This window comes from Lepidochelys kempii, chromosome 3, assembly GCF_965140285.1.
Source record: "Lepidochelys kempii isolate rLepKem1 chromosome 3, rLepKem1.hap1, whole genome shotgun sequence".
NCBI classification, from domain to species: Eukaryota; Metazoa; Chordata; order Testudines; family Cheloniidae; genus Lepidochelys; species Lepidochelys kempii.
In genome coordinates, this window is record NC_136382.1 from 152882955 (window position 1) to 152899093 (window position 16139).

The following is a 16139-nucleotide window of genomic DNA, read 5'->3' on the forward strand; positions in this document are numbered from 1 at the left end:
CCTCTATCATATCCCCCTTTAGTCATCTCTTTTTTAAACTGAACAGTTTCAGTCTTTTTAATCTCTCCTCATATAGAAACTGTTCCCTACCCCTAACAATTTTTGTTGCCTTTCTCTGTACCTTTTCCATTTCTAATGTATCTTTTTTGAGATGGGGCAACCAGAACTACACACAGTATTCAAGATGTGGACATACCATGGATTTATATAATGGCATTATGATAGATAATAAGACAGAAAATATCTCTTTCCTAATGGATCCTAACATTATCTTTTTTGACTGCCACTGTACATTGAACAGATGTTTTCACAGAACTATCCAGGATGACTCCAAGATCTCTTTCTTGAGTGGTAATAGCTAAATTATACCCCAGTATTTTGTATGTACAATTGGGATTATGTTTTCCAATGTGCATTACTTTACACTTATCAACACTGAATTTCATCTGCCTTTTTTTTTTTTTTTGCCCAGTCACCCAGTTTTGTGAGATCCCTTCGTAACTCTTCACAGTTAGCTTTGAACATAACTATCTCGGTTAATTTTATATTATCTGAAAACTTTTCCACCTCACTTTTACCCCTTTTTGCAGATCATTTATGAATGTTGAACAGCACTGGTTCCAGTCCAGATCCTTGGAGGACCCCACTATTTACCTCTCTCCACTGTGAAAACTGATCATTTATTTGTACCGTTTGTCTCCTATCTTTTATCCATGAGAGCACCTTCTCTCATCCCATGACTGTGTACTTTGCTTAAGAGCCTTTGGCGTGGGGCCTTGTCAAAGGCTTTCTGAAAGTCCAAGTACACTGTATCAGCTGGCTCAGGCTGAGGGTTGACTCATCAGGCTTAACAGAACTTGTCAGGTTCAGGCTCAGAGAGTACTCATCAGGCTCAGTTATGACTCATTACATTATCCCTCCCCCCTTAAAAGACACCTACCAAATGTCTTTGGGCAGGTATATCAGGGTGTGACTGATAGAATTCTTGAATCAGGTCACATGCTTGCATGTTTTTGGCTGGCTCCCACAAACAATCAGCTGGACCATAACCAGAGCTTTCCTCTCAGAATTTTGGAGTCCAAGATCTGCCTCACAAGGTATTCCTCATGCCCCTGGACCTGACAGGTGGCAGTGGTGATTGTATTCATCCAGGGAAGTAGATGGTGAGCTTTTTCAGCAAGGAGACATGGAATACTGGTTGAATTTTCATCATGCTATGCAGTTGGAGTTTGAAGGCCACATGGCTGATCTGTTGAATGACCCGGAATGGATCAAGATATAGGTAAATAAACTTCCTGAAGGCCAGGTAGAGTCAAGGTATTATATTGACAGCTATACTTTATCTCCAACTGTGATTTGAGAGATTTGATTTGCTGACAAAGGTTAGCGTAATGCTTGTAATCTCTTTTGGCCAACTTTAGGCAGCACTGGGATTCCCTCCAAGACCTTTTCCGCTTGGCTTATCCAGAATACCTTGTCAAGTTCTGAGAGAACACTTCATCCAGTTCTCTGGGATCCAAAACACTCATTTTGACTCTGAATTTTGTCACTCAAGTTGCTTTATTTGGCATACAGCAAAGCTATGCTGAGTTGATCAGACTCAAGCGTGGGGGGTGGGTATGGGGTGGGTATAGGGCATACCACACACCCAAAGTTACACAGACATCCTCTTTTTTATATACAGTTACACATTACATTGCATTTGCTATACATTAAATCACACGCTTTTGGATTGACTGGATGTGGGCACATCCTACAAGTGGAAATATGCAGAGGCCACAGTGTAGGAAATTTCTGTTCACAAACTCCAAGGGCATACTTTTTTGTTATGTAGTCTATGACAGAACAAATGACCTTTTTCTATTGACATAAGTAGATCAAAGACATCAGAGCAATCTCTGCCATAGCCAGGCATAAAGCCAGAATGATAAATTCACCAACTTTCCCTGATCCTTAGGTGTAGCTGGAGTTGGTGTACCTTTACCTTCTCAATCTCTCCCAGAAAGAAAGGGTTTTAAACAGGTCAAAAATTAGGGAGGTGACAAATGTTAAGAGAGAGTTTCTTGAACAAAAGCCTGACTATTAATTGCATTAGGATAGTAAACGTCCTTACAAAGATAATAATTAACATATTCAAGAAATAAGAGACCCAGGGTGAGTTTCTGTACTGTGCCTCTAAGAAGCACAATACAGAACTCGCAGTCAACGGGATAGAGGCCAATGTGGCTTTAAGACATCTTTATGCCCGCCTGATCCTAGACTGCTCCATGTATTGGAGAGGCCCGCAGTATAATTTAGGCAGTCCAGTGGGTTGGAGGGGATTGCCTAGTTTACAGTAGCCTCCTGGAGCTGCCCTATGGGCAGCAGCACTACTTGAAATCTTTGAAGCATTACATGCTGTGGTCCCACCCCCAACATACCATTCATAACTCCTACCGTACCACCTATGCCAGTGATTCTCAAACTTATTTGATCCCAGCCCCCTTCTTTGTGTCTGTAGTAGTTTACACACACCCCTCCCGCCACACAAGTATATATACCAATAAATAAATCAACATGCAACTCTCACTAAATATTAAAAACACTAAGGCATTGATTCAAACAAAGCCAATGATCCATTGTAACAAGAGCAAAAGCAAAACTGCAATTGTGGTCAATGCTTACAATTAAATGTGCACACCACATCATAGCAAACAGGTTAATGTACAAATGGCAAAGACTTTGTATAATGCTATGCATGCTTAACAGAAATCCATCAAAATGCACAGTGCCATCTAGAGTCAAATGCACAGTGCCATCTGTGGACAGATGAGGACAAATTACAGAAAGTCCAGAGAAGAGCAACAAAAATGATCAAAGGTCTAGAAAACAAGACCTGTGAGGAAAGATTGAAAAAATTGGGTTTGTTTAGTCTGGAAAAGAGAAGACAGAGAGGGTACATGATAACCATTTTCAAGTACAGAAAAGATTGTTACAAGGAGGAGGGAGAAAAATTGTTCTTCTTAACTTCTGAGGATAGGACAAGAAGCAATGGACTTAAATTGCAGCAAGGAAGGTTTAGGTTGGACATTAGGAAAAACTTCCTAACTGTCAGGGTGGTTAAGCACTGGAATAAATTGCCTAGGGAGGTTGTGGAATATCCATCATCAGAGATTTTTAAGAGTAGGTTAGACAAACACCTGTCAGGGATGGTATAGATAATACTTAGTCCGGCCATGAGTGCAGGGAACTGGACTAGATGGCCTCTCGAGGTCCCTTCCAGTCCTATGAGTCTATGTCTGGAGGAATCAGCTTTGCTACTTATTCATTGCAGTGGGTAAAATGTGTGCAGTAAGTTTTTTTCCCCCTAAAGCTTCTCACACACACACCCAAAATACATTCTGCACTCCCCTCCAGTGGTGTCCATCCCCCAGGTTGAGAACCTCTGACCTATGCCAGAGCTTACGATGGGGTTCTCGGAAGGCAGCCTTATGGCAGTCTTCCACAGTGTCTCTGCCCATGAAATCCTTCCGATGCCAGATACAGGGTTTTTAGGTCCCCTTTATGCCACGCCTATCCTTTTACCCAGGATAAAGGATCCAAACCAGTTGTGAAATTCTTATTCTCAACTGTTCACCACTCGCATTTACTAGTGATAAAGGGATATGGCCCACCTTACAAATGATTAAGTGAAGCCTACCCATTAGATCCAGAAGCACGATCAATAAGAGTACTTATGAAACTAGCACAAAGACGTTTTGCCATATCTTGCTGCATCCATGGTTCTAGACATACTGCTCAGTCTTCTAAAAGATTAAAAAGAAAAGTAAATCTTGCAGGCAGGCACATATTTAGTGCCATTAAAAAACCCTCAGAAGTTCAGAAACTCTATCCTTTAACTAAGTATACTGTGTGTAAGCACCATACTCCAACAAACCACATGCTAATACCTATGAACAAAGGAACTGATTAAGGAATAAGTTCTGTCCATGGATGCGTATGTGTAGCCAAGAGAAGTATTTGGCACTAAGGAACAATTTTAGCTCTAACTCTAAATTACCGTACTTTATTGGTTTATGTCACTCATTATTCTAACATGAGTTTTGACGAGTTAGTTGGTCATCTAAATGTAGGTGGCCATTCAACACCTATGCAAATACTAAACTAATGAAGAAACTAGGAAGACTTCAGTATCTTTGATCTTTTGCTAACATCTTGTCTCTCTCGTCATTTCAAATCTCACTACCCTTGATTATTTTCCTGATGTCCCTGCACTTTCCCTCTATCTATTTCAGAAGCCCTTAATCCATACTCAACTCACAATAAAACTCAACACACTCCTGGCACATCCAACTCTCAGGTATTTATGTTTATGATTAAGAGACTTGTGAACTTTATTTTATTTTTAAACTTTGGGAAAGCAATTTTGAAGGAGGATTTGCCTTTGGAGAAGCTCAGTACTTAAATATCCCTTCTTGTCTGGAGCACAGATAAAAGTTCCTTTTAATTAAAATAAACAAAATATCTCAACACGACATCTTCTCTTTATATCTTTGCCAGAATTGTGGTATAAATCTAATTTGGTGATACCTCACATTTCATAGATATGTCCAACTCCCAAACATACCTATAACAGCACTGTTTTTTTCAAGAGCTTACTGCACAAATCAGTTTCTTTAGAAATTGACAACAATTTTCCTGAAAAAGGAAGTGCAACATTATTTCCTGCATTACTCCAACAAGTTCAGCCATGAACATTGCATAAAAATGGTATTTTATTGAAAAAGATGCTCTATGCACCCACCCAAACAGTCACATCATAACCTATAATAAGCAGATTTCTTTAACAGTTTGAAAATCTGCAATTTGTGTCAGAATAAATCTTACAGATACTGTGCCCTATAATAGTGGTTTGATGAAATGTTAATGAATCCTTGCACTTCATATGCCCCATGGTTGCAACCATTTCAAGAAGAGGCCTTAATCATTACTGTCTGATTCTTCAATTTAGCACAATTTTTAAACTGGGTTGTGTCAAACTGGCATCCAAAAGGAAAGTGATCCCACAGCCCTTTTGTGCCAAAGCCAACCACATTAGTAATAACAAAGCTATGATGGAAGTTTGTCTAAAGAAGAGCTCAGCCACTGCTCACCACACTGATTCAGGAATATAAACTGCTAAGGAATTGACAATCATTCATTCGAGCCTACCATTTAGAACCATAAATAATCATGCCAGATATTTACACCTTAATTTCTAGAATTCCAGAGAGAACAAATTGTGTTATAAACATAGCTAGTGTGGTTATGTATTCTTTAACTTAGCCACATTACCATAAAGCTCAAGGAACCATTTATGAAGCTCTGTGCCAATGACTCATTATTAATATATCATATCACATCAATGAGACCTAGAGACATCCGGGACCCATTGCGCTAGGCACTGTAAAAATGTTAATGATACTCCCTTCCCCAAGGATCATACAATCTAAAAGACAAGACTGATTAATAGTTTGTAACAAGAGAGCTGACAATATCTTTATTTTCAGAATCCCAGTAGTATAAATATATAAGAAAGACTTTCCTTTATGAGGCCACTGTGTTGGAAACAATTCTGTCTGCCAGTTAAATCACCCAGCAACCTACTTTACCAGCCAATACTACCTACAAGTCCAGAATCAACATGCTGCAGCTGCACCAAGTAGTGCCACAAAACAAGACCAAGAAGATGGAAAATGTGTTATGTTACACCGCAGCTGAGTGATGGGGACAATGAACAAAGAATAATGGGCAATTAATTCTTTTGGGGAGAGAGAGTCCCCTATGTAACTTGAAGAACAAAAAGCTGACAAATTCATACAGCATTTATGCACAAAAAATGTACAATACATAAAAATTCGGCAATTGTCTCATACTTGCAAAAATTAATATGCGCCCTTGAGAATATGACGCTGTTTTAAGGACCGTTGGAATTGCAGAGAAGTTTCTCATTTTTAGATATGTTTTTCTCAGTGCATGCGTGTCTTCTAATAGCTATTCTTTGGGTCCTTCATTTCTCTAAGATTAACATTAATTTTTACCTCTGGTGAAAAATAAATGGTTAAGCATTTAGAAAACTTAAGAGCAAATGAAAGGGACAATGGTCAGTTCTAGTTTGGTTAATATAGCAGCTACATAGCAGCTTCTGCTTCAGAGGTCAGCAAGATTGCAAGTATTCCCTCTTTGGGAGGAAATCCCCTTGCATCACTATTTGTTAACATTTAATCAATTTTCATATAAGCAGGAAGACATTTCCAATACCTTAACTGGATTTTGGCACACATCTGAACTTATCTAGATCAAAACAGACTGTCACATTGACTGAATGCAGTTTGTGCCTGGGTGAATAACAGGTATACTTATTTCTGAGTTCTGGAGAAAGTTAGCAAAACATCTACATAAAATTTCATTTTGTCATTTCCTGTTGCCTTTGCTCCAGTCATGGTGCACAACTATCTGACTCTTTGTGTCCTCCTACCACTCAGTCCCGTACCTTCTTCCATGCACCCCAATGTGCCTCCTGAACCCCACTCCTGACATGGCCTGCCCTACCTCCATCCTCCCATCCAAGCCTTTCCTTAAAACACCCTTCAGGAAGCCTGTAAACCCAAGTGCCCCCCCCCACCTCCCTCCCCATAAAACAAGAATTAACTAAACTGGTGATAAGGGAGGGAGGAAAGGGAGGGAGGGAGGAATAAAAGAAAGGGAAGAGGAAACATTCTTTTAAAATAATTGTGGAACTGGTAATATGTATATAAACCATGATGTCTGACGGCCAGGTGAATGGCTACCTGTGATCACTGATAACATTAATGTCTCCTTTATATATAAAGATTCAAGTGTGCACATAGCCATTGTACATAACCACGTGATCCTGCCTCTGTTGACTTCACCCTCTTTCTGCCATTTCCTCCTTGGTTTGTTACACCCACTTATTTTGTCTAGTCTTATTTTACGTCCAGATTGTGACTCAGGCTAATATAAGGAATGGATCTTCCCACCCTCCTGCTCTGGTGCATAAGTGGTCCTTGCATCATGGCTTTAGGGTGGGCATGAGGAGAGGGCAGGAACTGCAAGTTTCAAAATAGGTGGGTGGGATGGAGATGTAGAGTTATGGGGAATAGGTGGAACTCTATTTCTACCCATTGCTTTGCGCCAGCCAGTGGAAACGATACTACCTTCTGAAGGCCTGCAATTAGTTACTTCCCCACGGAAGCAAGCCTGGGAGAAGGGAGGGAATTTGGACAGTGAGTAACAAGAGAGCAACTCCTGGGCCAGTGCAGCAGTGAACTGCCCCTTATAAAAGGATGAGCCTAAAGACTCAATTTAGCCTTTTAAATTGTAAGATCCCCAGGATAGGAGATGTCTCTTGAAAGGTTTTTGTCCAGCATAATGGATATCCAATGTGCCTGCAGTTTCTGGGTGATACAAACAACAACAACCACATTTGGCTGCTGATTTCATGTTCCCCTGTTCTATATATGCATTGTCTATATTTTAAAATTTCCATCTTCATACTCAGCTGTGAAGCAGCTAGCTCACTGTTTATACCTTGTAAATAGTTTTTAAATACATGAAGTGTTACATATTCATGGTACTGTATAGTCAGTCATTGTTATTAAGTACTGAAAACAAGGTATTTTATTTCAGATTATGTAGAGAAGTAAAATGATGTAAATGAGAAACACTTGGAGACACAATAATGATTTTTTCCTCAGAAGTGCCTCAGGCAGAGAATAAGAGCCCCTGCAACAGCAGGAAATTGATTAAATGAGATATACCCAGATGATCCTGACAAGTGACCTGCATCCCATGCTGCAGAAGAAAGCAAGCCGCTGCCCCCAAAGTCACTGCCAATCTGACATGTGGGAAAATTCCTTCCTGACCCCACATATAACAAGCAGTTAGACCCTGGGCATGTGAGCTAGAACCAGCTAGCCAAGCACCTGACTGAGATAATGCTCAGTGTCACCTCAGAGCACCAGCTCACCCTGCCCATTGTCTCATCTCCAGCTGTGGCTATCTCTGATGTTTCAAAGGAAGGAGACTTCCATCTGTCTCTAATGGGGAGGGAGAATTTTAAAACTGGCGCAGGGCTTTAAAAGTGTAAAAATAAGAATATACAGAATTTGGGAACATGCCATGTTTCCTTTATCTTCTAATCATTCAGAAACAGAGTTTATAATTTCTTTATTTGGCACCACCACCGTGTTCAGTTCTGCACTGAACAAAGAGATATAAATAACAAACTAGTTAAATGAGTCCCATGTGATCAGAAGGGTCTGTTCAGCTCCCCTGAGCTATGCACCTATCTTTATGCGATACCTCTCAGTTCAGCTAAACTGAGAGGTATTGTATAAAGATGGGCACACAGATCCTAAAAGAGACAACAGTGAAGGGAAAGGAACTCTATCCTGCTTTTCTCCAACACTTTCTCACTCCACCAGTGCCCTGCCGTCTTCCAATATGGCAGACAGCCCCATTTCCACTTATGCTGGGAACTCAGGCAGCTGCAAACCTGCACATGAAATTTGATCATAGGAAAAATGGGGTTAATTTCAAAGCCAAAACTATTGGGTTTTTTTGGGGGGGCAGGACGGGGGTGGGGAATGGAATTTACAAACCTATTTCAAACCAGACTTGTAAGGTTTTGGATTATTCTGTTAAGAACATAGCTCCTTCAGCATATGGGAGTCAACAGACCTCAGTGATTGGTGTACGTGTTTCACAATATATTACTTTCAGTATATTTTAATATGGTTCATAAAGAAAATTTAGGGTGAAGTGGCCCATTATTTCAATTTCCTGACCAGATTATCATGTAGTATTTACTTAGTGCGTTGGGCAAGAGGTAGATTTTTATAAAATATCTGCTTTAAAAACAGCCATTCAACAGACTCATATTGAAACCAAATATATTTCTCAAGGATTTTACACACTCACAGCCAGAAAATCTAATTGCAGGGATCTTTGTGCATCATGAGTTGTATAGTGTGTAACATGAAGTGAAATAACACCCAGTTTTAAAGCAATATCATTAATGGGTGATAGAGAGGTTGGGGAGGAAGGTGGACAATATGTACTCAAGGAGCTATATTCAGAAAAAGATGGATAGTAAAGGGTCAGTAGTGTTTATGGATGCTGAATTGTCACAATACACATCTTTTTTGTGAAGTTCCCAAGGGAACACCAGTCATTCAAGAACATCAGAGAAGTCTTTAATAAAGTAGGTGAGAAATTGTGGTCCCACTAGAGTCAACAGCAAAACTACCATTGACTTCAGTGGGGCTATGATTTCACTCTAGATCTTTAAATCCTGACACCAACACTGTGATACCTGAAACAGAGACAGGTTAACTGATAGATAAAGGATGTGACCAAGTCTCTGTGACCTGCAATTCTTTAAGGTAACAGCAGAACAATGAGTGTTATGATAATGCTTCAGGTCTCAGGCATCAGGGTATTAGTTATTACAATTAGAGGTTAAGATGGCCCCTCCATAGAAAGAGTACAGAATACATTTTAAAGACTGTTGAATACCCTAATTATTGAAAAGAAAAAGAAAAAAAGGGGGGAAGAAAAGAAAAAAATCAAGAGATGACTCACCCATAATAATAAATCAAAACATATGCTGCAATAGCTTTGAAAATTGACCATACTAACCATGTAAAACAACATGATGCTGAAGGAGTGTCTGTGACCAGAGGCAATTTGACAGGAAGACCAGATTTTTTAATGACAGAGAAAAAAAGAGTAATCTAACAATGAAGAAAGTGGATTTACATAAAGATACAAATAGGAAAGTAAGCCCAATCGTCACCCATCTAGCAAGTTAAAAAAAGATCTTAATATCATGCATATCCTATGCTTCTATTCCTTTTTAAAATTTTGACAGTGTCCTCAATTTTTTTGTTTATTTTCAAATATTCAATCATGTTTCCATGTGATTACATGACAAACAGTCTTGGAATATTGCTGATGTGTTTCATTGATCTTTTTGTGTTTTATTTTCTGTGGCAGAACACAACCAAAGTCTGTTCATTTAATAAAATGACTCCCTCTTCAGAAATATGTAGACTATAGCTTTCAGCTTAATTATTTTTTAATATAATGAAAACAAGTTTCTTATGAACAACTGAGGTGTTCCAGGAGTAACAATGGTGGCTCTTATTTTGCCACAATGGAAAGGAATTTTGGCATGCTAATCACAGACTGATATGTAATTAAAATCAACAGAAACTGAGGGGCGGGGGGAGGGTGCTGGATGAATTAAGGAATCGAGTGAGTAAGAACACATTTGTAAATATATTTTTGCCTTGAAAGAGCAGTGAGTGGAGGAGGAGAAAGTTTTAACCGTGCTTACAAAACATTTGTTCAGATAATTGGCTTTGTGACAATGCAAATGCAGTTATCACCAACTGGAAATATTCTGTAGTTTTATCAACAATAAGAGCACATATTTAACCATTTGAAAACAAGCATTATCACCTTTATAACAATCAAAGAAGGAAGTCAGATAGCCTTGATTTGATTAGAATGAATACATAATTAGGCTTTTATCACTTGAAGATAAAACCCATATGAAAGTGGGTCAGAGTAGCAGGTAGTCACATTGGTAAAAGGAATCTGCACTTTTTATTCCTAATGTAAAACCAGGGCTTCTTCTAGCCAAAGGTCAAACAAGATGGATGAAGAATACAACTCACACCAGCATAGGTTCAAATAAAAAAAGAAAAAGGGTGTAGATTCCCACAGCTCAGAAGCACTGCATAGGTGAGCTATGGAACACACCCAGCTGGTCATCATATCTTCCAGCAAACTCCCTGTGTAGCCCCACTCTCTAGAAAAAAATAGATGCTTGTTGCCAATTAGCTTTGGTAACTTGAGTTTCCTCAGAATGCTGATAATCCAAGCTCTGGCATGCTCAAGACAGTTTAACTCTCTACTTGCCAGGCACAGCCCAGGTTCATCTATCCTATCAAAGTCTTTTGCTGAAGATATCAATACAACCAATAAAATTTAAAACCAAAGTCTTAATTTTAGTTATAAATGAAGGAATCAGTGCATTCATAGTATAGTTAAACTGAAGATATTGTTTAAAAGGCTTCATGAGCAAACAAATCCACATCACTATAAAATAAGGGAAATGCTCATAATTACATTTTACAGGGAACAGCAATGTGGTGAGCCCTGATACAGTTCAAGACATTTACTGAGTAAAGTCTCACCTATCGTAAGTGTGAGACAATTGCATCATCCTTTTGTCTGATGCATACAAAATTGCAATACTACCAATTTACAATCCTAAAGAGCAAGTTCTTAAGCACAGAATTGGGAAACACAACTCTCTCCTCCTATAGCTAAATTAGGAAATTCCATTTTGAGCAGAGATGTTCAGCAGAGGCGATGACTTCCCGAGTTTCATGCAACAACAGGGAGGAGAAAAACGTATTTGAACAAACAGGAAATTGTGATTGTAAAGCCACAAAAATTAACAGAGGGATTCATGGCCATGTGTACTACCTGAAACGACCTTCAACTAATATTTTGAAATGGACTACGTTTCATGCTGATGATGTCCTTTCAAATATATTTGAAAACACATCAAAGCGCATTAAACAATCATAATATTTTCTGTAGCCTGCACAAGAATAACTCTTCCACTTGTGCATATGCATTATAATACAATCATTAATTATCTGAATGCATACTCCTTTTTCCTTCAGGGCCACAGCCTGATTCAGTGTGTAGGTTAGAAAATGAATGGAATAAGCTTGTGTAGTGAATCTGAAATGGTATTTCCACATTCACTAAATAATTTGGATTGTGTGCAGTGAATAAGGAAGACTGAGAAACAAATGAGACAACAATACACAGTAAACAACAGTACACAGCGCCCTTGCTTCATTCAGTGTACGGGATGCATGGTGGGAAGCATATTACCATGGGGCCACAAGTTGAGTAACGAGAATAAATATAAAAAAAACCCACAATCATTCACAGAGTAGTATCCAACTTGCACACTAAATGAAGCAGCGGTCCTACAGCAATCTGAACTTTGGGATTTCCACACTTCTGAGAGCTTCATTCTACAACATTAACATTCTTTAGTTATTATAATGAGGAGTCAAGATGCAGTGCCACCAGCACCATCATGAGTATGTACATTAATCAGAAAGTAGTAAGGACAACACTGGAGGCCCATTCATAATTGTCCTTAAATCTTATTAAAGTTAATAAAAACTAAACAGGGAGATTAAATTTCCTCATGCAAACCCCTTTTCTTTAGAGTTGCATAATGTGAGGGCTATGAAATTAACTTTTCTGAAGGACCAGTGGAGATAAATCAGCGGAATAGGAAGAACTAACCTAATATGGATTCCCCATATAACATCAACAAAACAGGCAATCATAGCAATGCTAAGTTAGGCTCCATCATCAGCCCCTTTCTATAAGCAGAAATTCCATGGAATTCTTGCATGCCTATCAGATTCAGATGGATCAGCATTTAGAGGATAAAAGCACAATCCATTTTTAAATCACCATGGCAAATGATTACCAGATTGCCTTCAAATAGTATAATGAAAGTTACCAGTGACCCCATGTAACTGCTGATTATTTACAAGATTAAAACCTACCATTCCGCAACTGGTTTGGCAATGCTTTCAAAAACTGCATCTTGTTTTGTCTCCTGATCAAAAATTTTCTGAAATCTGAAAATAATAAACAAATAATCATGCAGTATCTTAAAACACTACTTGATTTATAATTTTTGTTTTTTCTGTTTGTAACTAGTCCATGTTTACGTCATTGGGCTTACATAACCTAGTACAATGTTTTCCCTGTAGCCTTAATAACCAGTGTCCTGTTGTGCTATCGTATACAAATAGATTGTAAACAGTACTGCTTTGACAAGATCTGTACAATAAAACCCTCTGATAAAATGAGGCAATTTAAGGGGGAAAACCTGTATTTTACAGCTATCAAGGGGATCAGTGTTTGCAACTGGCATCACACTGAAAACTGGATAAATTAATTATCCTATAACCAAGCAGCACATATAAACAGTACAGTCAGGCTCTCAATTTTTAGACTACAATGAAATGTAGCAACTAGGAAACATTGTAATCAATAGATGAACATCAAAAAAAAAAAATCTAAGCTTCTATCACTTACTATAAGCCAACACCTGCAGTTGTTCTGTTTGGCATTATAAGTTTACATAGTTCTTTCTTCACAGAACATATAAAAAACGTGGTCTGGGCCTCCAAGGGTTTACAGTGTACAGTTACTCAGACAAATGCAATACATGGGGAAATATTCAGTGCATGAGGTATGGAGACATAGGTCCCTATCTTGTAAACCTTTATTCAGATGAGTAGTTGTACTGAATTTGTTTAATCTTAATGACACTGCGCACAGGAGTATAGAATTGCAGGATCAGGCCCATAGTTGGTGAGATGACCAGTGTAGGAAGTCTTCACCAAAAATAGTGAGTTTTAGGGAGGAAAGAGAAAGTATTTGGCATGTAGCATTCCTTTTGTATGTATGGCTTTATGATAAAAGATTAAAAACAAAGAGCATTTCCTTAAGGATCACAATGCTCAGTATTTCTCAGAATTCATTTTCACAGACTCCCATAAGAACAATAAAGACACCGAAAATGTCAGCATCCATTAAGCTGACATGGGCATCTGCAACCTAAACTGGTGTTGCATAGAGCCTGTCCAGTGACATCAGCATGAGTTACAGATGTTTGTTTGGAGTCCTACTCTACAGCAGATTTTAGATTTTCTTCAGCATCAAATTTCAATTGATATGAAATTCCATACAAAATGTTGCATCCAAATTTTCCATACAAAGGATGCTATCAAGTAATTGTTTTTATTTCTCATCATTTGTAATATCTTCTTACAAATGTATAAATGTTTTTTCTAAGATGATAGTTTCCCTTTTCATTTGACAAACTATAATTTTCTTCACTGTGTTCTGATTAGGCCTGAAATCAAAAAATTCCAGTTAGAAAGTGCTTTTTGTCAACAAATCTTTGGCTAAAGTCACTATCCACCCTATGCTGGCTCATTAGCTTCTGCAGGAGCATAAGGTCCCTCTCTCACTCTGGCCTTGTCTACACTAAAACTTTATAGCCAGCTGCTTGGGTGCAGGCCTGTAAACAGGAGTCAGGCATTTTTACCACAATGTCATGTAATAGTTTGATGAAGCGTACAAGTTCAGCTATTAAACTTTTCTAGTTTTATCATGTCTTGCCCTGAAATCATGATAGACAATAATGTACTGTAGCACTGAAAGATTCCTCTTGTTAAAAAGTCTTTTTAAAAATCTTACTAAATATACCAAAACTGTATTGTGTGGATCAGAGATTAATAAGAAACTTTTACTGACTCTCCACGGGACTGGCACACTGAATCTAGTGGCTGATCCTTACACAATTATCTTCTCTGTAGGCAATGGTGATACTGAGTATAGAAAATGGACTCTCTTTAACAGGAGGAAAAATAATAAGCTGGGCTATAACACAGATCTGGTAATGTTGAAAGTGATCTTAGTATAAATTGCATGAGGAAAAAATCAGAACAAAATAAACTTACTTAAACTTGTAGCTTTCTCGTTTATTATTGACAAATCCATCTGCCAAGTCACGTGGTACAATAATCTCTAAACTGGAGGCTGATTTCTCATCTTCACCAACTGAATAAATCTGCAAAACAAAATTACTTCAGCAATAGAACAGTGGTTTGTACCATGGCTCTATCATCTTGATGTGTTTAACTGCATGATCTCATTAAGATCATACACAGGAATGTAGACTAATCACAATTCCATGGTGACAAAAGGGAGAAAGCCCAGTTTGCCCTCCTTCAAAAATATAGCCCTTGCCATTTGAGCTCCAGAGGATTCTGCATTACACAGTAGACAACTGTCTCTTTCACCCACCCACCCCAAAATAAGATTTCAAAATATCTAAATGCAGTTAGACACCAAATCCCTTGACAGAATTTGCTTAATAAAACCACTTTCAAATATCTGACCAAAGATTTATTTAAAAAAAAAAGAAAACCTGAAGAAGTGTTTATTGTGTGAGACTAATAAGGCACTCATCAGGTAGTTTTTGGACCACAATTTAAGGAGCTTGGGGTTTATTGGGGGGGGGGGTGTTGTTGTTTTTTACATACCATTTATGAAAATGTTTTCCTTAAACTTTTTATTTTTCATTTCAATGAAGGTGAAGTATTTCAACTCAAGCATTCACTTCCAATATCCACAATGATGATTTCATTAAACAAGCTTCCTGTAAGCATGTAGAAAATCAGCTCCTTGCCCCCAAAGGTCACCAGCTTTACTAGAGCATAATTTCGTGTTTTAAGGGTCCCTTTAACACTCAATGTCTAGGGCTTTCTACTCTGCACTGGGCCACTTAAAATCATCCCGGCGCTGCAACAAGTCCTGCCCTTCGCTACACGGGCAACCAGCCTCATAAACGAGGAATCATGACAGGGACCCTCAAACAGCTCCTATCAACCCCCGCCCCCAGCGGGGCGCCCCGGGCTGCCCCCTGCCCCAGGCACCCCGCTCCACCCCGGGCTGCACCACGCCACCATGTGCTTCCCAGGTTGGCTGCAGCCCGGCTACTTTCCCCGCGGGCACGTACCCCCGCCTGCTGCCGCCTGGCCAGGGGCTTCACCCGGGCATAGATCTGGATCGTTTGCTTCACCATCTCTCCGCTCATCAAGGGGGGAGGGGGAGACTAGGCCCTGCCATAGCAACGGTAACCAAGGAACACTACCCAGCATGCTCTACGCCGGGGGGGGGCGAGAGGGGGCGGTGCCGGCGCAGCGAGCTACGCATGCGCATGCCGGAGAGGCTGCCTGCCGCCTGCGTGTGATTTCGTCCGACTTCCCCCGCTCCAATCAGCGAGTGGCGTTAATTCTCTGGGGCGCCTACCCGGCCCCCCCTGCGGAACGCGGTGGCGCCCCGCGCGCTCCCCGACCCGTACAGAGGCGGTGAGCTGCCCCGCCCCCGCTGTGGTCGTGCAGGGGGCGCCGAGTCCCGCCTCACCGGCACCGCGGAGTTGAATGTAAATGTTGCCCGCTGCTCCTGGC

The 16139-nt window shown here is 39.6% G+C and overlaps 1 protein-coding gene across 1 annotated transcript in view; it reads right to left on the reverse strand.

The window, feature by feature from the left end:
* KIF6 (kinesin family member 6) overlaps positions 1–15766 on the reverse strand; it is a 286950-nt gene extending 271184 nt beyond the window's left edge. Inside the window, exons 1-3 of the mRNA XM_073338562.1 lie at positions 15689–15766; positions 14628–14737; positions 12657–12731 (exon numbers count right to left, since the gene is read on the reverse strand). Coding sequence (XP_073194663.1) covers positions 12657–12731; positions 14628–14737; positions 15689–15766 — 263 coding nt within the window. The remainder of the gene's footprint in view (positions 1–12656; positions 12732–14627; positions 14738–15688) is intronic.
* Between the last annotated feature and the right edge of the window lie 373 nt (positions 15767–16139).